At 48.7% G+C, this 27,009-nt stretch overlaps 2 protein-coding genes across 7 annotated transcripts in view; one reads left to right on the top strand and one right to left on the bottom strand.

The window, feature by feature from the left end:
- Window positions 1–1,101: 1,101 nt before the first annotated feature.
- EIF4A3 (eukaryotic translation initiation factor 4A3) lies at window positions 1,102–15,187 on the bottom strand. Its single transcript, XM_045009030.1, has 12 exons — window positions 14,888–15,187; window positions 14,093–14,165; window positions 11,147–11,213; window positions 9,388–9,450; window positions 8,173–8,305; window positions 6,888–6,968; window positions 6,347–6,488; window positions 4,800–4,938; window positions 3,069–3,184; window positions 1,889–1,996; window positions 1,680–1,807; window positions 1,102–1,346 (listed from the first exon to the last, which is right to left on the bottom strand). Exons 1-12 carry the CDS (start codon window positions 15,048–15,050, stop codon window positions 1,330–1,332), a joined length of 1,230 nt encoding a protein of 409 aa, XP_044864965.1. The 5' UTR covers window positions 15,051–15,187; the 3' UTR covers window positions 1,102–1,329.
- A 3,887-nt stretch (window positions 15,188–19,074) lies between these two features.
- The window catches only part of NINL (ninein like), a 52,314-nt gene continuing 44,379 nt past the window's right edge, over window positions 19,075–27,009 (top strand). For 3 of the 6 annotated variants that reach the window (XM_045009026.1, XM_045009025.1, XM_045009021.1), the window contains exons 1-3: window positions 19,079–19,362; window positions 20,407–20,517; window positions 22,893–23,097. In XM_045009026.1, coding sequence (XP_044864961.1) covers window positions 20,483–20,517; window positions 22,893–23,097 — 240 coding nt within the window. In that variant the 5' untranslated portion in view covers window positions 19,079–19,362; window positions 20,407–20,482. Of the gene's footprint in view, window positions 19,363–20,406; window positions 20,518–22,892; window positions 23,098–27,009 lie in introns of all 6 variants that reach the window. The other 3 variants (XM_045009024.1, XM_045009022.1, XM_045009023.1) reach the window with 3 other exon arrangements.

The following is a 27,009-nucleotide window of genomic DNA, read 5'->3' as shown; positions in this document are numbered from 1 at the left end:
TGGTGGTTAGGTTTGGCCAGTGCAATGAGATGTCACTAGTACATTTTTGACCTGCTCACCAGTTGCTCCCCTCACCAAGCGAAGGAGGGGTTTTTTGTTTTTAAATGTGTCCATCTTTCTTGAGGGACTCTTGCCTCATTCAGTAGGCACTAGCCATCTTGTGATGTGTGGGTCTGCCAGTTCTGCAACCCCTACCAAGACTGGGGATGATGAGTGGCCAAGTTTCAGCCCCATCCATGTTAGAAGATTGGGGCTCCTGAAAATTACCAGAGACCTTTATTTTCAGCTGAATGAAAAGAGGAACTGTGCAGCAAAAGAACTAGAGCCCCCTGTAGCTACTGTAATCCAACATTCTTGGCCTTTATTTTTTTGTTACTGATAGAACCAACCTTCACTCTACCCAGATTAAAAAAAAAGTCACAGAAACCTAAAGAGTATATTCAAAGAATAAATCAGGCACTTACAGGTTTGCAGAGACTCCTGCAAATGTCAGACTAAGTGCTGATCAGCTCCTGTTCTGGTGCTCTACCCTGCCCCTTCAACTCACCCCTGCTGCTTTCAACAATCCCATGAATAAGGTCTGTCAGAGACTAAACACTGCAAGAGAACCCAGTGGTCAGGGACAGCAAGACATTCACCTAACCCCCTATGCCATTAAAAATCTTTAACTCCCACACAGCCAGCGTGCACCTACATTTGCTCCTGTTCAACACTCCACAGTCTACCACCACTACTGAAATGCCACTTTGGATAACCCTAACCTCACCGAGACAGGGGAGTCCCTACATTGGGTGTGGTACAAGAGTAAACAGCTTGTGCACTGAGCCACCATGAACTTACCTTAATAACTAGTACTTGCTTCCCAAGAATGGAAGAGTTCAGCCTCATGCTGACTTCCTTTCCTTACACAAACCAACAAGGAACTTACAGGAATGTTTCAACTGGAATAAACATGACTGGGAGGTTTGCATGTTATGTTTTTGAGGGGCTTAAGTATATTTGATGTCTATTGCCATTTCATAACACTGCATCCAACTGTAAAACACACCTCTTTGGACCTAGTTTTGCCAGTTACTATCTTAGACTTAAAGTGATCAGATGGAGAGTTTGTGGTAAAATTTTAATTGAAAAAAAAGGTAGAATGGATGTGAACACATTATTTACACAAATCCTAATTTGCAGATTACATCAAGAAAATGGCAACATTCCTCTAAGGGACTTCACAAATTTCACGGTTAAATAAAAATAGCACATAAGACTGACTCCTTGTAAAGTAAAGTCTAAAATGGAGCTCTCCCCTTCTACTGGTCTTCAGCATGTCTTGCTTCTTTAAATAAGATCAGCAACTGAATTGAGAGAGAGAGAGAGAGAGAGAGAACATAAATTAAACCTATGCTGAACATGCTAAAAATGCAGCACACAGTAGCAGCAGTACTATAGCTAATGCACACAACTGCTTCAGCCTCTTCACTGGAATACAAACACCTCTCAATCCCCCAGGATTTGAGTTTACAAATGGCCAAAAACTTCAGTACAATAAAACTGAGTATTTTAAGTTTCCCTATTTGATTCTGTTGAAATAATATTTTACATAGTGACACACAACTAGGTTAGGGGGCAGCTGCCATTCTGCCCAGCTGAGCTAGGAGGAGTCACATTTGGCTGCACCCTACACTCACCATTCATGGGCATCTCATCAATCTGGGTAGAGTAGTACTGTTCAATATCACGCAGGATACGGATGTCATCATTCTTTACAAAGTTGATGGCAACACCTTTTCGGCCATACCGACCTGATCTACCAATTCTGTTGAAGGAATGGATCCAGCATTAGTTGAGTGGGTAGTCAGAGTTGAATCAGACTTAATACAAATAGCCATTCCTGTACCTGTGTATATACAGTTCTCTGTTGTTGGGCAAGTCGTAGTTAATGATCAGGGACACCTGAGGAACATCCAAGCCCCTGGCCCAAACGTCTGTAGAAATAAGCACGCGGCTGCCAAGAGAGAAGAGCAGAGTTATTGCACTCCGATCCCACTGGAAGGGTGTCGTAACCACCATCTTCCTGCAGTGCACTGACAGGCCGAGTGTCACTTATTAACTAGTTTCCTAAAGCTGCTAAGAAAACTGTTTCAAACAGCTACAGTCAAACTCCAATTTTACAAACATGAATCTTATGACTAACCCATTATACAAATCATTTTCCTAACAAAATACACATTCCTTCATCAACATCACATTTGTTATGCATAAGTTGACATCCCTTTATACTAAATGCCTTCAATGCACTGCAAATGGATTTCTTGTCCTGCAAAGCAATGCAGTGCACCTGTTGCAACTTCCACACTGGAGATACTCAATTGTATAAACTCCTTGATCCCCTATTACTTCATCAAACGGGTTCTACTGTAATCAAATTGCTCACGCCATCCCCTCGGTGACAGGACAGCTGGTAAGAAGCTCATTTTGATATTTAGCAGATGGAATGAGTCATTTCATGTTCTGCTGCTTCAGCAAGAGGCTCCTTCTAGGTCTCCACAGGGGGACCCAACTATCTGCTTCCTCCAGGGAGAACTCTGGTAGAATACACAAGAAACTAGAGCTTTTAGGGAGGGTCAGGGGAAGAAGGGAGCTGAAAACCTCCAGTACAAAGTATCACATTCAACAGCAGCTGCCTGGTATGGCACAGTCAGAGGCAACTCCTTCCACATGCTGAGAAATGAAGCTCAATCTCTGCAGCTTTCTCCAGCTCCCAGATACTCTTACTAAATACCATGGGCTCATACTTCTAACACCACAGTTCTCCAGCCAGCCTACGCAGAGGTCCCTCACCCTGAGGTGCTATGGAAGGGCAGTCCAGTGATCTCAGAACTCTTAATATTTTCATCTTATAGCTTATTCTAGAATCACCAGAAATGAGGATGAAAAGGTGAAGGGGGCTTTCAGGACAGAGATGCACAGGGATAGATATTGAAGACACAATTCAGCCACCCTCCCATAGGACATGGGGGAGGGAATCCTGGTCTCATGCTGTAACACCATACACACAAGAGTATTAAGTCACTTGCCTTGCCCCGGATCTGAACTCTTTCATGATGGATTCTCTCTCCTTCTGTGGCATATCACCATGCATTGATGACACCGTGAAGTTGGCTTCTCTCATCTTCTCCGTTAGCCAGTCAACCTGCACGCACAAAGAGGTAGCCAGGGTTAGTTCTGTACATGTACTATCACGCTGTTTGTTCCTGAAATAATAGTTTGCTAGTCATGATTGAAGAAGCACGCTCTTATGGAGCTTTCATGAAGAAGTGCAGATGTTAGAGGGAGCCACAAGACATCTCCACGACTGCTTCTGAAGATTAGACTTTCAGGAGGAAAAAGCAGTCAGCATCCTGCCTGTGGAACATCAAGCATTTCCATTATTTATGGAGCACGGACCCAATGCAAGGTTCAGTGAATTCTATCCTAGCAACACTGGATCACTCATTTGAACTAACACCTGCAAAACTCACTACTAGCTAATAAGCAACAACCAGGACTAACTCCACATGGGGACAGCTGGGTCCCTTCAATATACTTGCCTGGGCAGTAAAACCATCCAGGGAGAGAGAGCTGTTCTAGAAAGAGCAAGCTCCACTATTCCTAAACATCCGTGAGTGACAACTCAAGCTGTCCCTAGACGCCAGGGAGGGGCATGCAGACCTAGCAGTGGTCTTGCCTGTTTGATGGGAAAAGCTGTATTCATCTCTCGGCCCCCCCGACAGGGAGTCAGTGAATTTCCTCCTGTGGTGTATCCATAGTCTCAAGGGGACTTTGGACCTCTACTTGCTAGTCAATTTTACTGTTCTAAAAGGGCAACTCCACCTCTGATCGCAATTCTCTTCATGGACAAGATGGCGATAGGACAGCACATAACTGGTTACAGACTAGCTTGATTTCAACCTAGCCAACAAGAAACCCAGTGCCAGGTTAGCATGTCTCAAACAGGCACCCAGTGCCATCTGGTTCTAGTTTCAGAAGCTCCTAGCTAAACAGTCTCAAATCAGGGCACAAAATCTCTTTGCCAATTGGTTCCACTGCCCATTACATGCTGCTTTAGTCAATATCAAGTCACAATTCATGTTGGTTAGTTAAAAGACCTGCTAGGCAGTTCAACAGCACCATGATTTACAATTCCCTGGGCTGCTGCAGGTAAATTTGACAACACTTCCCAGGCCAGGTTGGAGGGAAGGGTTGGGGGTGGGGTGGGGATAATGCTCCTCCTCTTTTCAGCAGCCTTCACTGGCCAGGGCTCATCCCACCCAACATGCCTGAGCCAGGAGTCTCGATCAGGGTCACCAAGGGCCAGCAGGTGTGGGAGGTGAGAGACCACTGTGATCATCTAGTCTGACCTGCATAGCACAGGCCACAGACCATCCCCACAATAATTCCAATCTTAAAAAAACATCCAGTCTTGAGTTAAAAAATGGCTAGTGGTAGAAAATTCTCCAGATCCCTCAGCAGATTCTCTAGTTCTACTAGGGACAACCTGGAAAGTAGTAGTTAGAAGAGGGATCCTAACATTTGAGTGGAATTTTCTTTGGCTTTTAATAACAAAAGCCTTGAGTGGATATGCCAATTGCCATGAGCAGGAGGCTGCAGTTTAAAGCAAGAGAAAATACTGAGGTTAGCAGTTCCCAGGGCTAACAGTTGGCCTCTTGTCTTCAGTCTCACATTATTAGATACTGATAACTGATAGGCCGGGGGAACAACACAGCTACCATTATAGACAAACATGAACAGATATGTTGCTGCCATACCTTCCTCTTGGTGTTACAGAAGATGACTGCCTGCGTGATAGTGAGTGTGTCGTACAGATCGCACAGCGTATCAAACTTCCATTCTTCCCTTTCCACGGCCACAAAAAACTGTTTGATTCCTTCCAGAGTCAATTCATCACTGCACACAGAAAAGAACCATCGTGTCTTTTAATGGGCAGACACTTCAGGGCAGTCTGTAAGCCAATACATTCAACCCACCAGCCACACTGAACAGAGTTGATACTATTGTCACATACACTGTGAATTGCTGATATTTTATTTATACAAGGTCCTACATGCACATGGTGCTTTACAAAGCAGACAGAGAGGGAGACCCTGCCTGGAAGTTCCATTAAGGCGCTGAATGCAACCTGTTCCATGTGAAAGGGTTATGTGCATGTACTGAACCTCAGTGAAGGGCTAGATGCGTCTGCATGTGCTGACCAATTTGTGGGATTGGGCCCTAAATCAACAGGAAGCAGTGATGCAGGGGAGACTAAGGGTCATGCACCCGCTTATGTGGAGTGATGCACACAACTTAAGAGTTATGCAGATTTGAGGAATGGTTCATGTACTGTTAGTGGTTCAGAAGTGTCCTTGGGGAAGTGTGCTTTGAGGATGGACGTAAAGTGACCCACATGACAAAACTGAGCTTGTGCCCTGCACACACTACAGAGGACCCAAAAGGTGAGGTTTTCAGTGCTGCTGCTTTTGACATTAGGAGCTCTGTCAGAAAGACTTGAAATCTAATGTGATTGTGACATCACAAGAGAGATGGCTAAGCACAGGGAAGACCCATTACTTAGCCTGTTTAGAACTCTAGTTTTGTTGCCACCCATAGAACTCCAATGTATAATGAGTATTTGGGACAAGAGAGGTCTGTTAAAGATCCAAACACCCCATCCCCTTTGGTTTGATGTGAAAGCTGAGACATATCAGACCCCCCCACTCCCTCAAAAGTCTTCCAGCAAAACCCAGGAAGCGCAGATTGAGCTTTCCAGGTATTTCCAAGGTGCAACACTTTTTAAACCTACCTCACAATTGTAAAATGTGAGAGGAGGCATCAAAATATCTTGTGGGTCACCTTTATAGGAGCAAGAGGTGGCAGGGCAGGGGTGAAGAAGGGATCTCTAGGAGGAGGGCACTGCACGGGAGAAGGCCATGAAGAAGAATCAGAAGTGGTTTGGGGAGCAGAGTAGGAGCTGCCAGCCAGGCTGGAGGGAAGCTGCAGAGTGCTACGAAGTGGAGATGTTTGCTGCAGAGGGCAGCTGTTGGAAAATGAACAAAACTATCCCAAGTTTTAGGACAGAAGGTCTGGAAGCTGCTTGGCAAACAGCCGCTAACTAGAAGAAACATCTGAATGGGCTTTGCACTTTAAAGCAAGTTTACAGCCTTAACCAATTCCTTTCTAGTCCAACAAGGAAGGATTTTGAAGCAATCACATTCAAAAGCCATCACTTACAGAGGAAGACTAATTCCAGAGACTGACTAGAGCCCAACTTCTGGTGGAACTCGAGAGCTGCTTTTCTCATGGGAACATCACTCACCGTTTAACCAAGATGCGGATTGGGTCAGTCATGAATTTATTGGTCATCTCCAGGATTTCGTGAGGCAAGGTAGCGCTGATCAGAACCACCTGAGTAGCTGGGGGCAGGTATCTGTACACATCATAAATCTGTTCTTTAAAACCTGCCAAAGCAAACCAAATAGCACAGCAGTGTTAATGTTTGCATTTTCTTTGAACACTTTTCTTACACTGACTCTGGAATTCAAATTAAGGTTACACTTAAAGACAAACATTAGGAAGTAGTGAATTCACAGCTAAAGTCACCTAAACAACTTCAACTCTATCTTATCCCCCACACTTCAAAACCACTGTACTCCACAGAAAATGGAGATAGGAAGAACGCACACCCCTGGAATCAAACTAAGGGATCTCCCACTGTATCAGGTTAGGTGTAGCAAGTACAGCCATAGGGCTATTGACGTTCTAACCAGCTACATTACACGCCCTTTGGCAAGAGGATTCCCAGTGCTGTGCACACTAGAGCATGAGGTGGAGGGAGGAGTGCAAAGGGTATTTTTTACCTTTATTGAGCATCTCATCAGCTTCATCCAAAACCAACATTTTGATAGCACGAGTCCTTAAACTTCGACGACGAATCATATCTGCAAGGTTCCAGTTCAGTATCATGAAAGTTTCCAGCGATACAGATACTTGCAACACTTCCTAACTGCCACTATCAGACAGTTCTACTTATCTATGCATTCCGCAAACCATCCAGGCCAGATGGCTTCCCAGCCTCCTTCTGAAAGCCTGCAGTGAGGGAGTTTCCACAACCTCCCTAGGCGTCTGTTCCATAGCCCTACTCTTCTTACAGTTCGGAAGTGTTTCCTGAGGTTTAATCTAAATAGGCAGCGCTGAAGTTTGAACCCATTGCTGTTTGTCCTGCCCTCTGTGGCAAGAGAGAACAGCTTTTCTTCATCTTTTTTATGGCAGCCTTTTAAGTCCACTACCATGTCCCCCTTAATCTCCTCTTTTCCAAACTAAACATACTGATACGTTATAAATACAACCAGAACTGACACTTGTTGCCAGGCTCAGAGTCTCCAAGGACTGAACAGGAGGGATATTCAGCCCAGGAGGTGTAAGTCAGCACTGAGGTACATTGGCAGGGCAGTGTGAGAAGCCTGCACTGCTACTGGCCGTGCCATGCCTGCACTGTTAGAGGAACAGAGTCTCCAATGTTGTCATCCAGGCACCTTTCAGTAGCCATAAAAATTGAAGTTATTATAGAGAAACCAGAAAACAAAGCTGCATTGGCACGCTGGACTAGCCAAGAGAGGAGTACTGGTAGCTAGTTTTGAGTGGAAATATATTGCCGAGAACTTTTTACAAACCACAAAGAATTCAAATTGTTCTTAATCTAGTCAATTAAAAAACAAACAGTTGAGTAGCTTCAACTCCTACACCTCCCCCCTGAGCCTCATACCAATTTCTGGGCATGTGCAATAACATTTTCCTAGTAAATTATTCTCTTCCTTGTTGCTGTGCAAATACCACACAAACAAGGGAAAGTGATTAGTCAGGGTAAGTGAAATTGACTGTACAGGATAAACTGAAAAAACAACAAAATGATTTCTGTCTCCAAGTCTTTCAGCTGGAGTGATCTTAGAAGTTACTGTTAATAGTTGGTAAAAGTTAGAGTATTTAGGTTTACGGTGTCCCTTTAAATGGAGTTTTCATACCACTTCACATTCACAGGAGCAGAACAATCCCTTAAGCATGAAGCATACAAAACTTATCCTGAACAATTGTGTGTATCTTGGGTATTAAGCCAGATATGGCATTGCTAGCCAGTGACCTCCTTACCAAACACACGGCCTGGTGTGCCAGCAACAACATGCTGTCCGTAATCCAATTTCCGGATATCTTCACCAACGTTTGTGCCTCCAATACAGGCATGACACTGCACATTCATGTAGTCACCAAGAGCAAGAAGGCCCTGTGTCAAGTCAGCATAGAAGAAACATTTAGACAGTTTACAATAGCACCACACAAACTATTTGCTATGAGATCCCTAGACAGGTCCTTCCCTGTTTGCAGCACTCCACTATTTACATGCAGCTCTTTCCAACCCCACACCTTTCTGCCCCCTGCTCCAGCCTGTGGTGCTAGTCCTGTGCTTCCTCTGTAAAGCAAGAGTGTGAAAGGGAGGACTGCTGTCATCTTTGGAGACACTTTGTATGCAGAAATAGCAGCACCGACACAAACCTCCCACACTGATAAGGGAGTTTCAGGACCATGGGCAGGAACGAGTTGGTAGGTCAAATCACAAGTGTCAGAAAATCTGCAGCTGAATTTAAACAGAGGAATTACAATCTGTATAAATGAGGCAACACTTTCTCTGATTATGGCATTTCTAGCTATGTACGAGTTTCTCAGTCACAGGATTCAAACTGTGGGATTTTTTTGAAGTTCCAAGAAAGAGAAAATGCTATGGTGCCACATTCCAAAAATCCAGGATAAAAAGCTACAGAATCAAGGCAAAGGTTTCAACACACTCCACTGGATATCTTCTAAGCCTGCAATCTCCCACCCAGACTGGACAGAAAAGATGAATAAATTCAGCTTCACAACATATCCAAGAGATCTGCACACATCACAGCTGTTTTTATAGAAGGTTCACTGCAATGCCAAAAAGTTAATTGTTGCAACATGTGAGCATAATAAGAGGAGAAACAACACTGTACTGTCAGAGATTCTAACATTAAGAGCGCCAACTGTACCTCAGCAACCAACAAAATGTGCTTCTGGGCTAATCAAGAGTTATTCCTGTGGAATATCAGTAAACCAGTAGTATTATCAATTTCTTACTATACCTAATAACATGTTAGATACAGTAAGAAGTATATGTACCACCACTTCATTTTCCATGGAGGAAAATCATCACTGAAAACCCACACAATGCTAAAAATTCACCAACTGTTCTAGTAATACTGGGCACTTACCCACGTCTGTAAAACATTGGTAGGAGTTTACAGGCACAAAGAATGTGCTCAGTTTGGCCGCTTCAAGTGTTCTTACCTTTTGAATCTGTACTGCCAACTCCCTAGTTGGTGCTAAGATCAATGCCTGGGTTTCACGGACCTGAATGAAACAGACAAATTGAACAAGTCCAATATCACCCAAACGTAACAGGGGCAGTGGGTCCCGAAGGACTTGGAAATGACAGACACCAAGAAGGATTCAGCATAAATTTTAGTACAAAATGCGTAAGGGTCAATCAACTCATCTGGGAAGTTGCTCCTGCTCAAACCCACGCACACGAGAATACCTCCCTGTGTAAGTCACATTCAACAATATCATCCAGCAGTACGTTTCACTCCACCGGCTTGTTTTTCACTATCCTAGCTACAACCAGACACTAAGTCCTACTTTCTGAAAACTACTAATTATGAATGTATTTGTTCTTTGCTTGCACATGAATATGATGGTGTGTCCTCCCCACACCAGCCCTGAAAGGGAGGCCAGAGGGGCCAATTAACCTATTAGGGGCTGCAAGCTGGGGGGAATTAAGACAGAGAGATGCCTTAATAAGAAGCAGCTCACCTGTGCAGGAACCAGCAGGGCCTATATATAAGCCAGAAAGCTGACAGAGGGGGCTGCAGTTACTCCCTAGGAAGAGGGAGGAGTGTTGGCAAGCTTGGAGTTGGGTAGTTCACAGTTCCTCCCTGCAGGGAGGGAGTTGGGAGGCTGGCAAACCCAGAGAGGGGAAGCCAGGAAGGTAGGAAAAGGCTGGGGGGGAAGCAGCAAGGTATAGACTTGGTTGCTGATGAGAGGGCCAGCCCCAGGCTCCCTTACCAGCTGCTGAGGAAGTGGCAGTGGCTGGCCAGTGAGTGGAAAGACTACCTGAGCCCATTTGTCAAGAGAGACTTTGCTACCCCAGAAAGGGGAAACAAAGATAGTGAACTGGCTGAAGGGCTAAGTTGCAGAGAGGAGGCTGTGGTTCCTGGTGCAAGAGGACAGTGGGAGAGACACTTCTACAGGAGGACACAGCACCTGGCAGAGCTAATCCCCAAGATAACTGGGAGGAGGCACCACTAGCGGTGAGTGGACTTCTCATGAAAGATGGAAACAATTTACCAGATGATTCCTCAGGTATAATTTTACTAGTCAAAAATCAAAGCGATTACAATTTACATCTCTTCCACTGGGAACACTGAAAATTTTAAGGAAACATCCCTGAGAATTAAGTTTAGCATTTGGAAAATGTGAATTTATTTTAAAGTTACTAAACTGCAGGGAGCTGCAAGAGGAAGAATCAGACTCAAGTGAAGTCAGACTGTAAATGGACTATTGGTCTCTTTGTAACTGCTTGATAGTTTACTTCAGGATTTATAGAATGTAAATGTGAGCATTTGGGGAGGACGGGGCTGATAAAAATCAGCTTTATTGTGATGAAATTTCAGCATTTTTCCCTTAGAGAATTGTGGCCTATGGAGGTTCTTTAAGTCCCATGAGTGGACCCAATGAACTCATGGGTTGCTTGCATGGGAAAGGTGAAAAGAAAATGGCCATGTCTGTCTTCCAGTGACACCTATTAAAATATAGGAATACAGCCCAGCTGAGCTCAAGCGTTAAATTCCTGCAGAAGTGGATTTTAGGCAAAATCTGATTAAATTAAATTTGACAAATTCCATTGCCTATGGTTAGAAGATTTCAGTTTAAAGCTTCACTCATCCAGTTGTAGTCTTAACAATGAATGCATACAAATTATTAAATCTATTTCAAAAGTTTCATTTTAAAATTGTAAAATGTAATATATTTAAGTGCTGAAAGTTACCTGAATATCCAAACACTGTAGAACAGAGATGCAAAATGTTGCTGTTTTGCCTGTTCCAGATTGTGACCTAGAAAGATAAAGCATTTAAGAACCTATTTCTGAAGAACACACACAGCTAATTTTAACATTTCCCCAAAACAAAGCTAACTTTTCTGCTAATCCTTTAATAGTCAACATTACAATTAATGGACAATGTTAATTTTCAACAATGTATCTTACAAAATTTTAGCTAACATGGTTGTCATTTGCATAATTAAAAAAACATTTGACACTAGTAAATCCCCAGCTCTGGAACCCCCAAGTCTCTAAACTAAGGGACTATTAGCCTGTGATGATGACTGGGGAATGATTTAGCATCTTTGCAAAACAGGTCATAAAGGGGCAGGGAGAGGGGTTGGTAAAGGTTTTTTCTGCTTGTATTTTACCATAGATCTCTCCAAGAATAGCAAATCTGCCTCTCTGGCTTTGCTAGAAGACTTTCCTGAGAGTCTTAGAGCATGTTTACTAGGAGCTCACATTTTAACTGAGGGCATATCTACATGCACCACTCTGCAGCGTGTCTGGTGAAGACGCTCTATGTCGACGGGAGAGACCTCTCCGACTGCCTAATAAAACCACCTCCATGAATGGCAGAAGCTATGTTGGTGGGAAAAGCTCTCTCACCGATGTCACACTGGGCACACGAATGCTTATGCCGGTGTAACTGTTGCTCAGGGGGTGGTTTATTCACACCCTTGAGCGACGTAAGTTATGCCGACAGACTGTAGCGTAGACATAGCCTAAAGGTGTAGTGCTAGATCTTTACCCAATCCCTGTATTCAAAATGTTAGTCACTGAAGTTAAACAGGTGTTAACCCATGACTAAAAATCTCTCTACACTGCTCCACTTCCACCCTCTACACTTGAAATGTCGCCATTTCCCTAGTTCTAGCTATCCCAGGCACTGGTTGAGACAGAGAAGTTTCCCACCATTGGTTAATGGTTCAGGTCCACTGGCATTAGCAATGCTGAGAAACTACCACTGTTTTAACATATTGATTCAGCCTGCTCTGAACAGGGTTATGACAGTAGTTTTTAAACACTGAAAGCCAATCCCAGGGCTCCTAGTGTTGCTTACTCCAGGGAAGAATCACTGAAAGCAACAGTGGAAGATTTTCAGATAGCCCTGTCTACACTAGGAAACTAAGTCTTTTACAGCAGAAAAATCCCAAATTTCTAAATTAAAAAACAAGCTGATTTTGTAAAACCCTTTAATACTCCCTATTTACAAAGCAGCAAACATCAGGCACGAGCACAATTTTTTCTCCTTTTGTAGTGTCAACTTTAAGCCACTAGATAGACATGGCTGACAAAAGGGAGGGGGGGGGTTCCTACCAGAAGGCCCAGCTAGACTATCACTCAGGTACAGCTGAACACAGCTTGGGAGCTTGTCTACATGACATCAAACCACACAACACAAAGAACTGTAGCATGCTTTTTGTAATGGGTGTAGCAAATAGCATAGCCTTTTCTGCATGAGCTCCCAAGCTGTTGTCAACCCTGGTTAGGGGCAGCCTAGATTGGCTCTCTGGCTGACCCTCATTGTCAATTATGGGTCACTTCCATAGCTTTGACAGGACCCTACTGTAGGCAAGAACTTGAGTCTTGAGACTGGTTATGAGATGGCATCGTGACAGTCAACAGGGGTTAGCACTGGCATATTAGGTGAAACCAAGGTTTCATCTATAAAAACATTCCATCAGATTTTAAAACCAGTAAACTTCCTAAAACTTCAAAGTTCCTCAGTGTAAACAAATGTACACAATTTCCCATGGTAGACAGGGCTAGAGATGTTACATATGCCCAATCCTTCAAACTTTTGCATATTCACTTAAATTAATGCATAAACATTTACCAGATTTGTGCTTTAATATAGTCTACAAGTTTCAGCAGTGTGAATAAAAATTTAAAAATCTATTTTAAAATGTTTAATTTTTTTTAAATTAAGATTTAAAAAACTTAGAAATTGAATATAAAAAATGTTAAGGCCTAAGCTTACTATAATCTTTTAAAACGTTTAAATAAAAATGCTGAATCTGGGACCCTCTAGCAAAGACTGAGTTAAAGATCGCTCTTCTATATAAAGAATCTGAGGAGAGGGAAATTACCTCAGATGTTAAAGCTTTATAAATATGGCACAATATCATGTACTTCGGGCTTATTTTATTAATAAAAATAGATTTTATATGCTATTGTGATATTAAATTCCAGTTACCATCCTAATGCAGCCTGACATAAACCATGAGCAAAATGTTAATTATGTAGTTTATACATTTTCAGTGTGTATCTTAAAATATTATTCTATATAAAGACAGTTTAAAAAAAGTACAGGTAGTTTGAGCACCCACATTAACATCTGAAAAAAATGTAGTCTGCAGAAAACCACACAGTCAAAAATAAGGGCTAGATCCTGAAAATGCATCAGTGCACATACAAGTACACCAGGGCAAATCCATTGGCAGAATCTAACCCTCATTTTCCCCAACACTTGTATTTTCAACAAACATCAGCAATCAATGTATGGACAAGTACACAAGGCTATAGCACATGCATCTCTTACAGAGCTTTCCTTATAAGAGAATGGTAATAAAATTAGAAGCAGTGAACTATTATTGGGGGAGGGGGGGCAGGACATTTCATCTGTGATCACATCTAGACTAATGTTATTTCTGAACTCTGCTTCTATATAGCATTTTTTTAAGGTTGTAGATGGTGAATTTTCTTTCATGCAATCAAAGCCAACAAGAAGTTGTTGGTGATTTCTCATTCTTGAAACGTTTAAGGTTTATTTAATACCACTATTTTAAAAATCTAAGAGGACCTTGTTAGCAACTTAGCTCATCTTCCCAATCTTTCAAAAAAACAAAGCATCTCCATTCTCTTCCTTCAGCGTAGAATTCCACTTACTGTGCAATCACATCTCTTCCTTTGATAATCTGCTTGATCGCTCTCTGTTGAATAGCAGATGGTTTCTCAAAACCTAGAACGTTTTAAACAGAGATTTAAAAATTTCTTCCCCTGTAGATGTCAAAGTAGTGTTGTAAATACTTCATAAAGCAAAGCACCGAGCGAAGTGTAAGGAGGAGATTGGCAAAGGCGAGTGGGCGACACAGGAAGTGGCTGTTACAGTGGCCCTGTTAAACCAGTGTAACTGCAGGTGTGTGTAGACACGTCTCAGGTTGGCTTGCCCCCGTAACGGCAGCAGGCTGAGCCCTGCCACGGCCACAACCGCCCCCACACGCGTGCGCCCTGGCTCAGCTACAGCAGCTCTCCCCGGGGCCGCTTCCGCGTCGAGCCCCGCGCGGCGCCTGCCAGCCTCGGACACGCTCCCGGCGCCCACGTTAGGCCCCAGTTCGTGCGACGGCTCCGCGCACAGCCGGGAGCGCGGCCAGAGCCGGGAAAGGGCAGCAGCGCCCGCTCCGCCCCCGGGGACCCCCGTGCCCCCAGCCGGGGCGGGCGAGCCCCGGGCCTGTCCCTCAGCCCCCCCGGCCCCGTCCCTCGGCCCCCCCGGCCCTCGGCCCCCCCGGCCCTCAGCCCCCCCGGCCCCGGCCCCGTCCCTCAGCCCCCCCGGCCCCGTCCCTCAGGCCCCCCGGCCCCCCCGGCCCCGGGCCCCGTCCCTCAGCCCCCCCGGCCCCGGGCCCCGTCCCTCAGCCCCCCCGGCCCCGGGCCCCGTCCCTCAGCCCCCCGGCCCCGGGCCCGCACCGTAGGCGTAGATGCCGCGCAGCAGGTCCTCGCGCAGCCCCATGGTGTCGAAGGTGGGGGTCACGTCCACCTCCTCGCTGGTCTCGAACTCCACCTTGGTCATGTCCTCCTCCTTCAGCAGCCGCTTGCGGGCCGAGCCCGCCGCGCCTCCCGAGCCCGACATGGCCGCTCCGCTGCGCTCCGGGACTCCGGCCGCGCCGCCACACGATCGCCGCGCGACGCGCCCCGCAATGCGCCTGCGCGCCGCCGCGCGAGGCCAGCGCGTAGAGCGTGCTCCCTCCCCACGTGACCGGGGAGCCCGCCCCTCGCTGCGGAACTGGCGCTTTCCCCTCCCCTCCGGGGCTGCCCTTCCCTTACGTCACGGGGCTGGCTCCTCCCCCCACTCTGCTGCTAGGGCTGCCCCTCCCCTCTCCCAGGGGCCTGGCTCCTCCCCCCACTCTGCTGCTAGGGCTGCCCCCCCCCATGGAGCTGGCTCTTTCCCCTGCTCTGGGCAGGGTGACCAGACAGCAAGTGTGAAAAATCGGGACGGGAGTGGGGGGGGGTAATAGGAGCCAATATAAGAAAAAGACCCCAAAATTGGGACTGTCCCTATAAAATCAGGACATCTGGTCACCCTAGCTCTGGGGCTGAGGCTCTGCTGTTGCAGACATGCAGTGCAGGGCCCTGTGCATTCCTGTGCAACTCCCTGCTCACAACATGCATGCCCATAACTAGGCTCTCTGAGATCCTACGGTTGCCTCAGGCATGTGGCCTGGGTGCAAGGAATCTCTGACCACCCTCCCTCCCTCTCTCACTGCTGCACCTGTGGGGGGCTCTGAGGCCGGCACAGCAGCAGGCACTGCTGTACAGTGCCTGTTGTGGGGTACAGGCTGCTATTTCTAACTGTAATGCTTGTCACGGAACTGTTCTAAGCCAACGGGCTCTCCCATCAGCTTAATAACTCCTGTCTCTGCAAGAGGTGGTAGCTATGTTGTGAGAAGAAGCTCTCCCTCTGACATCGTGCTGTCTACACCAGTGCCTACACCCCGAGTGACATAAGTTATATTGAAGTAACCTGTAGTGCAGACAAGGTCTTTCTCTTTTTCCCAATAGGTGACACATCTGATTTCCCTACTGCATGCCATCTGCACAATAGGTACAGTTATACAGTCAGAGCTGATTTGCTCAGAATTTACGGGACATCCAAACATGAATAATGAGAGGTTCAGATAATTGGAAGAATTACTAAGGCCTTGATCTTGCAAATACAAATCAGTATTTTAACTCAGTAGGACTAACTTATGCATGGACTGATTTACCAGCCTAAATATATGCAGGCTCAGAGTTGTAGTGATTCACAGAACAGAACACAACCATACCTAGCATCTCTATAGTCAAAAGGACTGCTCAGATCCTGTCTGGGTGGATGGATAGGAATGATCATTACCCCATTGTACTGATATGAACATAAGAGAGGCCATACTGGGTCAGACCAGTGGTCCATCTAGTCCAGTATCCTGTTTTACAATGATTGCCAACTCTCCAGGATTGTACTGGAGTTCCAGGAATTAAAGATTGTCATTTACTGAAACCCTCAGGAATACGTCCAACCAAAATTGGCAACCCTAGGCCAATGCCAGATACTTCAGAGGGAATGAACAGAACAGGGCAATTATCCAGTGATCCATCCTCTGTCATCCTCTCCCAGCATCTGGCAGCCAGAGTCTTACACTCAGAGCATGGAGTCCCATCCCTGACTATCTTGGCTAATAGCCATCAGTACAACTATCCTCCAGGAACTTATCTACATTACTTTTGGAATCCAGTTATAGTTCTGGCCTTCACAACATTGACTGTGCATTGTGCAAATAAATATTTCCAGTTTGTTTTAATGGGGAACCTGGAACAGAAAAGTGAAGGCCACATAGTAATTCAGTGGCAAGCTCCAAGATAAAGGCCTGCTCTACACTACAATAAGGGCTTGTCTATACTTGAAATGCTACAGCAGCACAGCTGCAGCACCTCAGTATAGACACTCAGCTCTGATCTACATTAAAACTTTAGGCCAACCCCTACATCGCTCAGGGATGCAAAAAATCCACACCCTTGAGCAATGCACTTAAGCTGACCTAACTCGTGGTGTACACAGTACTTAGTTGACAGAACACTCTCCTGTTGGCATAGGTAAGCCACCTCCCCAAGAGGCAGTAGCTAGGTTGATGGATTTTTTGTGCTGATAGTTTTCTTGATGTACTGAGATATTGCATCAATTTTTTATTCATCATAGCAAAATATCACACTGAATATCACCGCTACTACTATATAACTCATCTTAAATTGGTGTCCTCCCAAAGGATACTCAGGTGTGTGGATTTTTCACATGTCTGAGCTACCTAGTTTGGTTGACTTAACTTTTGAGTGTAAGCCTGGCCTGAGTGCTCCTTAAACTCAGGAGTGACTGAGGCCATGTCTACATTACAAAATTAAGTCGACCTAATTTACACTGGTATACAGCCGCCACTGTAATTACATCGCTTGTGTGCATTCACACTTTGCTCCTCCCCAGGAACGCTTGTATGGGTTGTACAGTCATTGTGGGACAGCTCCTGAAAGCCATTAACAGTCATTGACATAAGCAACGCAGTGTCTGGACTGACACTGCATTGACCAAATCCATTGACCTTGACCGCTTGTCTAGGTGGAGTTATTAAGCTGGGGTAGTGGAGCAATTACATCAGGGGGAGCAAAATGTAAGGTCAGCTTTACACTACCACTTACTTCGGTATAACTTACGTCGCTCAGGGGTGTGAATAAGTTGCCCCCGAGTGAGGTACATTACACTGACCTAAGCACCGGTATGGACAGTGCTGTCGGTGGCAGAGCTTCTCCTGCCAACACAGCTACTGCCTGTCTGGGATGTGGATTTATTATGCCAACAGGCGCACTCTCTCTCCTGGCGGCATAGAGCATCTTCACCAGAGGCACTACAGTGGCACAGATGCAGCACTTCTCATGTAGACTAGCCCTAGGTGTAAACACTTCTGGAGCTGGCAGGAGGCATAAGCAGACTAAGCAACTGGTCAGGGCCCCCAGCAGCTCACCCCCCCCCATTAATTATTAGTATGGGGGGTATTCCTACGTAGGGCCCCCAGGGGGCTGGCACCCCCATTAATTATTATTATAGCTGGGGGGGGGGGATATTCCTGCTTAGGCCTCCCAGCAGCTCATGCCCCCCCATTATTAGTATAGCTGGGGGGATGTTCCTTTCATAGCCCCCCAGGGGCTGGCACCCCCAGTAATTGTTAGTGTAGCTGGGTGGTGGGGGGGATGTTCCCCTCACAGCCTCCCAGGGGCTGGCACCGCCCTTATTAGTGTAGCTGGGGGGATGTTCCCCTCACAGCCCCCCAGGGGCTGGCACCCCCATTATTACTGTAGCGGGGGGGGGGTGTCTCGCCTTAGGCGCCCCAGGGGCTGGCACCGCCAGTAATTGTTAGTGTAGCTGGGTGGTGGGGGGGATGTTCTCCTCACAGCCCCCCAGGGGCTGGCACCCCCATTATTACTGTAGCGGGGGGGGGGGTGTCTCGCCGTAGGCGCCCCAGGGGCTGGCACCGCCAGTAATTGTTAGTGTAGCTGGGTGGTGGGGGGGATGTTCCCCTCACAGCCCCCCAGGGGCTGGCACCTCCATTATTAGTGTAGCGGGGGGGGGTGTCTCGCCTTAGGCGCCCCAGGGGCTGGCACCGCCAGTAATTGTTAGTGTAGCTGGGTGGTGGGGGGGATGTTCCCCTCACAGCCCCCCAGGGGCTGCCACCTCCATTATTAGTGTAGCGGGGGGGGGGGGGAGATCTCGCCGTAGGCGCCCCAGGGGCTGGCACCCCCAGCTCCCGGCTGAGGACAGACGCTGCCTGGCGAGGCCCTCGCCCCGCGGCGCGGCCCCGGCCGGGCCCAGCTCCCGCCCAGGCTGTGCTGGGCAGCGGGGCCCCGCGGAACAAAGGCCGGGGCCGGCGTGCGTCGCTCTCCCGCCCCAGGCAGCGCGGGGCCCACGCGGGCCTCCCGGGCGCCCTTTCCTGCCGCCGCCGGCCGGAGCGGGACCCGCGGGCTCGGGCCGGAGGCGGAGCCGGGAGCGGAGGGGCGAGTCCCGGGCACGGGGAGGCGGGAGGCCGGGCAGAGCCGGCGCCCCTCAGCCCCGCGTCCCGCCCCGGCCCCAGCGGGCACCTGCCGGCACGGAGCCGGGTCCCGAGCGCCCGGAGGCGGCAGTGAGGGGCCGCCCCGCACCCCGGGGCGCTCCGGCGGGGAGCTGCTCCGGGGTCACTGCCGGGGGGCCTGAGGGGCGGCTTGTGCCCGGGAATCACCCGCTGCCCCTTCCCTCGCCCGCCCGCCCCCCGCGGCCTCCCTCCGCAGGGGAGCCAGAGGCCCGAGAGCGCCCAGATACCCCGGTGATGGGCGGCAGCACCAGACGCTGAGACAGGTGGATGGGCGCGACGTGACCTGCAGCCGAGGTTGGTTCCAGCGTGATCTGTGCTTGGGGAAGCGGGTTTGTTTGTGCAGTACATGTGCGTGTTCACAGCCTGTAGTGCCGTCTAGGGTGCACAGTCACTCCCTCCTGACCATCAGCTCTTACAGCCCCCTGCCCATGGGGTTCTGAGCTGACCCCGGGGTGTACCTGGGCCGGGGGTCCCCTGCGGGATCAGGGCTTTGCAAGGAGCGGTGTTAGCTTGCTGCAGCAGCAGAGGCAAGCGAGAACGCAGAGTAGTCTGGTGTTGTGAGTGGTGTTTTGTGCAGTTTGGTGATAGGGCAGTTCAAGCCTCCAACTTTCCTCCCCTTGTGTCTTTGGAATGCGATGGATTCTCTCACTGTGATGATAACAGCCCTGATGTGGGTTGTGCCCGCAATCCTTGAGTCCTGTCTCTGTGGAAACATTGCTGCATCGTTAAGGGTGTGTAAGCCTGGCCATTGTTCAGTACAGTTGCTCTGACTTGTTTTCATGTTAACTCTTTGAGCAGTGCTCCATGCTCCCTCCAGAATGTGGAATGTGGCTGCTCCATTCTGGTTTTTCCCCAGGCCTTGCCTGAATCGAAGGGCCCTTAGAAAGCAAGGACATGCCTTGCAGTGCGAAGCTGGAATGTGTATGGTGAAAGGAAATGATCTATTGCTGAGATTGCTTGTCCGCTCGATACCTTTGTGAACTGTGTCTCAACAGGGTCAAAAATGGCTAGTGTGTGTGTGTGTGTAATCTAGTTCCAACACCATTACACAAGGTACGCTGGGCCTCTGTACACTAGGAAGCTGACCCGCTGCTGATAAATGAAGTCAGCAGCAGGTCCCTGAGAATCAGAAACAAAAATGGCTTAACTGTCAGCAACACTTGTTAACAGTAGGTCACTTCACTTAATGTAGAGGGACCCTAAATTGCCTTGGTTTTGTCAGCTTAAATTTTCCCTTTTCTTCCTTCTATTTGACTATTTTGCACTGAATTTCTTTGTAGCCTCATCTCTGAGTCACTCCCATTGACACAATATTGGCTCCTTTGTTCCCACTTCTAGCTCCATAGTTGCTATTGCCTCTGTAGAAAAACTTCAGTGGGAGGAGAGGGAGGATGGAGAACAGTCCATGTGAAGGATGAGAGATGCCAGGAGAATTCCAGAGATTTCAAGGTTGGTAGGGCCAAAACAGTCAGTGCTCATTTGGTTTCTTTTAATCCCACTTCAGGCTCAGACCTGAGGGTTTGTGCTGGGTTATGTGGTGGGTGGGTGTTTGCCTTTTTTGCAGATAAATGTACACAGCTGATGATGAGTATCCTGGGCAGTCTGGCTACCCTCTTCTCACATCTAGCATGTGAAAGGGGGACACCTCTGCTTGTTTGTAGGAACAGGAGCTGAATGAGACTGAAGCTGCAGAACTATGGAAGTTTCCCTTATTTCCATGACAAATCTGTTTTTCCTTAGTATGAGTTTAGAGCTCATTAAGGTCTGGATTGTGCCACCCTTATACACATTGAGTAATAGTTTTCTCTGTGAATAATCTGGTTCTATGAGGATACTTGCAGAATAAAGTACTAAATGTAAGCAGACACTGCAGAATCACCAGAAATGGAAACCGAAGTCCTTGATTTATACACGGAACAGGGACAGCCTGGAGAACGCCAATGTGTCATGCAGCCCTTGCAGTGTTGTAATGGTCTCACTGTGCCCTGGTGCTCCCTGTTTTATTAGCCTGGTGTCTGTCATTTCATACTTGGACTGTCATGGTTTTGGCACAGGGACGGGCTCTGTTGTGATTGTGCCTAGAACCATGTGGCTGGGTCATCTAGGGCAGTGGTTTTCAAACTTTTTGTTTCTGGTGACCCAGTTGAAGACCATGATTGATTCCCACGACCCAGCAGAGCTGGGGATGAGGGGTTCGAGGTGTGGGAGGGGCTCAGGGCTGGGACAGACAGTTGGAGTGTGGGGGTTGCAGGGTGGGGCTGGGAATAAGGGGTTTAGGGTGTGGGAGGGGGCTCTGGGGTGGGGCAGGGGATTAGCGTGTGGGAGTGGGGTCAGGGCTCTGGGCTGGGGGTGCAGGCTCTGGGGTGGGTCTGGGGATGAGGGCTTTGGGGTGCAGGGGGGGCTGGGGCGTAGGGTTGGGGTGCAGGAGTGGGTCAGGGCTCTGGGGTGGGGGTGCAGGCTCTGGGCTGGAGCTGGGGATGAGGGCTTTGGGGTGCAGGGGGGGCTGGGGCGGAGGGTTGGGGTGCAGGAGTGGGTCAGGGCTCTGGGGTGGGGCTGGGGATGAGGGCTTGGGGTGCAGGAGGGGGGCTGGGTTGGGGGGGCTGGGGCAGAGGGTTGGGGTGTGGGGGTGGGTCAGGGCTCTGGGCTGGGGGTGCAGGCTCTGGGCTGGGGCTGGGGATGAGGGCTTTGGGATGCTGTGATAGCTCCAGTGGTGCGGAAGGAGGTGCCTTCCGGCTGTAGGGTGTTTCACCAAGGGAGCATTTAAACAGAGACTCTCTATCTGGGCACAATCCAAGGTGTCCATTGTGGCCCATAGAGCCCTTCATGGTTTTGGTTCCTGCCGTGGGGTTGTGCTTGACCCTTTGGCTGACATCAAAGCGGTGCTTTTCCTTGCTGTCCTGCCTGGCCTCAGCCTAACGGCCAGTCTCAGTGGGGATCCTAGAACCTCTCTGGTCCCTGTCCTGTTGTGTGGCTGCCATTTTATCCGCCTTCCCTCCTGAATCAGCTGTGTGGCCACCTCACACCATCGCAGTGCCTCTCCTCTGACTAGAAGATGGGCTGTGTGGCGCTACCCCTCCTCTCACCGGGCGGCCACCAGGAATGCTCTGCGAGTTGGCCCGTGATGACGCACTGGGACCCTGCGGGTCTGGGCAATCCGTGTTACGTGTTTTCAGTGTCTTGGGGTCTCCTGCCTGGCAGCACGAGGGGGTGGGAACTCACAGCACGCTGTCTGTCTTCTCTGTGCCCGTGGCTCTCCTGGCTGCAAAGTCCAGCGTGCTGCTGAGTACATGGGGCCTTGATTATTCTGGGGCCTTGCTGTCTGTGAACAGCGGGACAATGGGACCAGACTTTCCCCTTCCCCGGTCTCACCATCAGAGGTCACCATAGTCTGTGGATGAAATGTCTGGGACAGGAGATCAGAGGGCACCAGCCACTACTACCAGTGCTGCGATCTCCTGTCCCAGGGATTTCATCCCGGTGCTGTGAGGGTGGTGTGGGGGAAGGGGAAGTTTAGATCCCATTGTTGTGCTGTTCCGAGTGTTTCAAGTCCTGTGCATGGCTGTTGCGGAGGTAAAGTGGTTGTTTCTCCTCCGCGTTAGCATCTGTGAGGTTTCCGGTGGAGAATCTGGGTCGCTGTTATCTGGAAACAGTTGAGTGTTTTTTGCTGTGATAAATCTCCAAGGTTTTCTAGGGCAGAATGTTGCTTTGGGGTGGCTGGTTCTGTGGGGCCAGATGGGTAGCAGGAGGGGATAAAAAAGCCTTTCGTTTTAATGCCTTACATTTGCAAGGCTTGCTCATTCTGCCCCCTTGCTGACTCCCATCAGGTTGGCTGCAGTATGCTGTGGGATGGGCGAGGAAGCAGAGAACAAGTACGTGTCCCAGCTCAAGGATGTTTATAACAGCTGCGATACCACGGGCACTGGGTATCTGGACAAAGAGGAGCTGACGGAGCTGTGCCACAAGCTCCATCTGGAGAGGCAGCTGCCAGTACTTCTGCAAACTCTCCTGGGACGCAACTGCTTTGCCAGGGTGAGTAGCTGTATGCGACTGAATGCAGTTACACGCTCCGCTGTGCAAAGGTTAATTGATTTCAAAGAGAATGTGAAAATAAATAAATGAAACTCAGAAAGTTCTTAAATACCACAGACTAGTACCGGTCTGTCTGTACCTAAAATGCCGGAGTCCCAGCTGGCGTGAATCAGTGCGGGTTCTGTTGACTTTAGCCGAACTATGCACTGACGGACACAAGTTCAGACTCTGGCCTCGGGACTGTATAACTGCTGGCAGGGGTCTGTAGGTGAAGTGCAGCAAACTGACTTAAAAGAGGCAGAATGAAAAGCTTGTTGGCTCTGAATAGCAGAGCTGTGCGGTTAGGTTGAGTGTGTAGATCACATGCTGTTGGAAAGCACTTGGGCTGGGTTGGGCCCTGTATTATTTAATGGCTTTGTCCCAACTCTTCTGGTTTTAGAAACATTAACATCTGTTTTTGTGGGACCCGGGCAAAAGTGCGGACGCCTTTAACCCAACAGCAGATTGTCTTAATGAGAGAAGTTCCTTACCTGAGTGCTCACCTGTGCCATAGCGCTTGGCTGCATGGGGAGGAGGGGGGCGTTGGCAGCTCCAGGGACTCCTGCTGTGCCTACATGTGCCTACTGTGGGGTTCTTACACCTTCCTCTGTAGCGGCACCATGAGAGATGAGATGGGGGGAAAGATGGCGTGTCTCCTGCCCTGCTGCACATGGCATCAATGGCCCAGCTGCTCCTGCATGTAACACCCCTGCCGGTCCAGCTCACACCAGTTCAGTTCCACTGCTGCTCTTCTAGCTGCCCCTCTTGGGGCGGTGCTAGTGGGAGGAGTACTGGGGCTTGTCTACACATACAGGTATGCTGGTCTAACTACGGGCTTGTCGACTCTACAGACCTAGGCTACGTAGCTCTGCTGGTAGTGCCCCCTCCAGGGGAAATGCAGCATAAACCCACAGGAGGAATTCTCCCCACATAGCTACCCATCTCCCCGAAGAATGTTACCTATGCGACAGAAGTGCTCTTCTGTTGGTCTCGTTGTGGTTACACTGGGGGTTTTGCTGTCATAGCTCTGTTGGCTGGGGTGGGGGGTGGTCCCCATGTTCCTAGCCGACATACTTGTGCTGGTAAAACTTTGCAGTGTAGATGAGGCCTTAAAATGGAATCTTACCATCAATGTATCTAAGCCAGTACAAAAGGCTGCGTGGAAGGACTCCTACATCAGGACAAACATGGTTGAGTCAGTTAAGACTTGATCAGGAGACAGTTAAGCTCAAGCAAAATCAGCCCCTCAAAGCAAAATGAGTGTCGCCCAGGACTGCAGCAATTTAACTAAACCAGTGCAAGCAGTGTGAACGATGCCTCTGCTCCCTGCTCCCACCCGTGTTCTCCTTCAGGACTGGCTGGCTGGAGAAGAGGAGAGGGTCGCAGAATACGGTCACTCTAATCTCGTTAGAATTGAAGCCACTGGTTCCCAATGGGCCCGATCCAAAGCCCGTTGACGTCGATGGATGTTGCTTTATTGCCTCCTGTGGGCTTTGGATCAGGCCCTCTCGAGAGCATGGTGTTAGCTCGGCTAAGGAATTGCAATTGTTGGAACTCTTGTGAGGAGAGGGAGGAAGGGAGAAGGAAAAAGAGCAGATTGCTTTATATGGGGGTAGGTGGAACATGCTCCCCCTCTTGCCTCCCCCACCCCAAATCCACCTCCCCCAGTGTTTTCTTGTGATTAAAATGCTATGCTCTATTTTTCATGCTGACAAAAGCATCATTAGACTAACCAGTCCAGTCAGTTTATGAAGGGCAGTAGATCCCCATCCAGCAGTCACTCACACTTCCCTGTAATCGTGTGCAGAGACACTGGGGTTTCACTGAGGGAAAAGCAGGAGTCAGAAGTCTGGCTTCCACAGCAAGCTGGCGGGGAAAAGCTCGGTGCGTTCCAGGCCTCTGGGTTTTCTCCCGGCAGTTACACATTCCTTCCGCCTACGCCTGTGCTCAGGGGTAGTGAGATGCGGGCGCGGAGGCACCAGGGTGATATATGTATGCTGGAGGCTTTGACCCTCTGGGGCATAGCCGGGGGGGACTGTCCCTGAGAGACACTAGAAAAGGGGGTGCCGTTTAGGAGCTACTTAATGCAAGAAATGAGGCCGTCCTGTGTGCGTCGCTTTGCCCTGTTTTCTGCCTCTACGTGAGGTGATTCAGGCTCTTGGAGTCAGCTCCTTCCTCGGGACTGACTGACACACTGCTCTGGCAGCGTTGACCTTAGCCCGTATGTTTTGTCTGTCCGTCTGTCTCCCTTGCTGTTTGTGTCTTCTCTCCTTCCCTTCCACCTCCCCCAAATCTGTCTGTCCTCTTCTCCCTCCTTGCTGTCCCCACTTCACATGGTTTTGAAGCGATGTCCCGTTTTCCTCCTGTGTCGGTGGTGTGGAGGGGGCCCTCCACGGGGTGCATTTAAGTCCCTGTTAAAGCCCTGCTTCTGTCATGCTGCCTACAGCAAATCTAGCAGATTTATATAAAAGAAATCCCTGTTGCCCTTCCCCCAATGTGTCCGTCCGTGGCATGAGTGCCTCGGGCTCATGGGCTGTCTCTCCTCGAATGGCTGGAAACACCTCGTGGGTGCTGGCATAAATGAACAACGCTCCCATGATGCTAGGTTTGCTTCTGTAAAACCGGTCTCCAGCCGGAGCTCTTCTTCCTGCTCTGCAAGCACAATGGTAGTGAGGGCTCTGCAGGCAGCGTGGAGAGCAGCGCCCCGTGGGAGCCGTTCCCGTGGCCCCGAGACAGAACCGTCAACGTGGTGAGGGCTGTGACGGCGGGACGAGGAGCCAGGGTTACAGACTGTTCGGTGGCCTAACGTCTCATTTCCTTGCTTCTGTAGCCTTGTGTCAAGTATGGTGTGTGGGCTGGCGGGAGGGTGAGGGCAAGCTCGGCTGCTTCACAACAAAGTTTTTTCTGCCTAAATTTCCTTAGTTTTCAATTTTTTTAAGCAGAGGATGAGGGCTGGTCCGGGGGGGAGGGGCTGTTTGTGAGAGGGGCGTGGGTCTGAGCTGCTGACAGAGAAGACTTTATCGCGAGGCAAAGATTTTATGTGTCTGCTCTGCTGACATGCTCCTTTTCAGGCCTGATGAATGAAATTAAGGGACATTACCCAGTGTTTATTTAACAAAAGTGAAGATCTCCTCCAAACGAATCCCTTGCCCAGTTTTTGTTAGAAGCCCTGCTTTTCAAAAGAGACAAGCGGACAAAAAATGATGAAGCTGCCACAGACCAAGCTCAACAAGAAATCGATTTGAAATCCTTCCTATAAAAAATGGGTGAAAGCCAAAACTGCATAGACAGACAATTCTACCTGGGGCAAATAAGCTGTGACGCTGTGTAGTTTCACAGTGAAAGGCCACTTCCCCAGAAAAAAAACTAGTAATTTCTATCGCTATTCTCAGGACCTTTCAGATGCAGTTTTAGCTGTGGCATCAGCACCCCCAATTTGTACGTGATGGGTGGACAGACAGACACACGCTACATGGTTTTCTGAGTGCTGGTGGTGCTAGGCAGGTTAGGCCAGCTTCTCCGTTACAGGCTAAGAGGAGAGGCAGATGGTGTGGGGCCCAGCTACAGCTGTGCAGAACTCGGGGCGATAGCCTGACCTGTTTGAAGTCCGTGCTACAGCTCCCATTAATTTCAGTGGGGTCACGATTTTGCCCTAGGGTTTTCTTCTTGCAGGAGATTGTACAAACTGGCTTTCAGTGTTGGTTTACGTCAGTTTGCGACCCCTGAGTTTCACTCTTGAGTTCAAACAAACCTAAAGCTCAGATGAACTGCAACTTTCATGGTTTCAGCGCAGAACCATAAATCAGTCTGGTGCTATTTTAAATAGGCCCCAGGCTTGTGAACCTTTTGATAGGTTTGGGGTAAGTTTTTGGA

This window comes from Mauremys mutica, chromosome 3 (assembly GCF_020497125.1).
Source record: "Mauremys mutica isolate MM-2020 ecotype Southern chromosome 3, ASM2049712v1, whole genome shotgun sequence".
In the NCBI taxonomy this organism is placed as follows: Eukaryota; Metazoa; Chordata; order Testudines; family Geoemydidae; genus Mauremys; species Mauremys mutica.
Note: the sequence above shows the minus strand (reverse complement) of the source record. Positions and strands in the feature narration are given on the sequence as shown.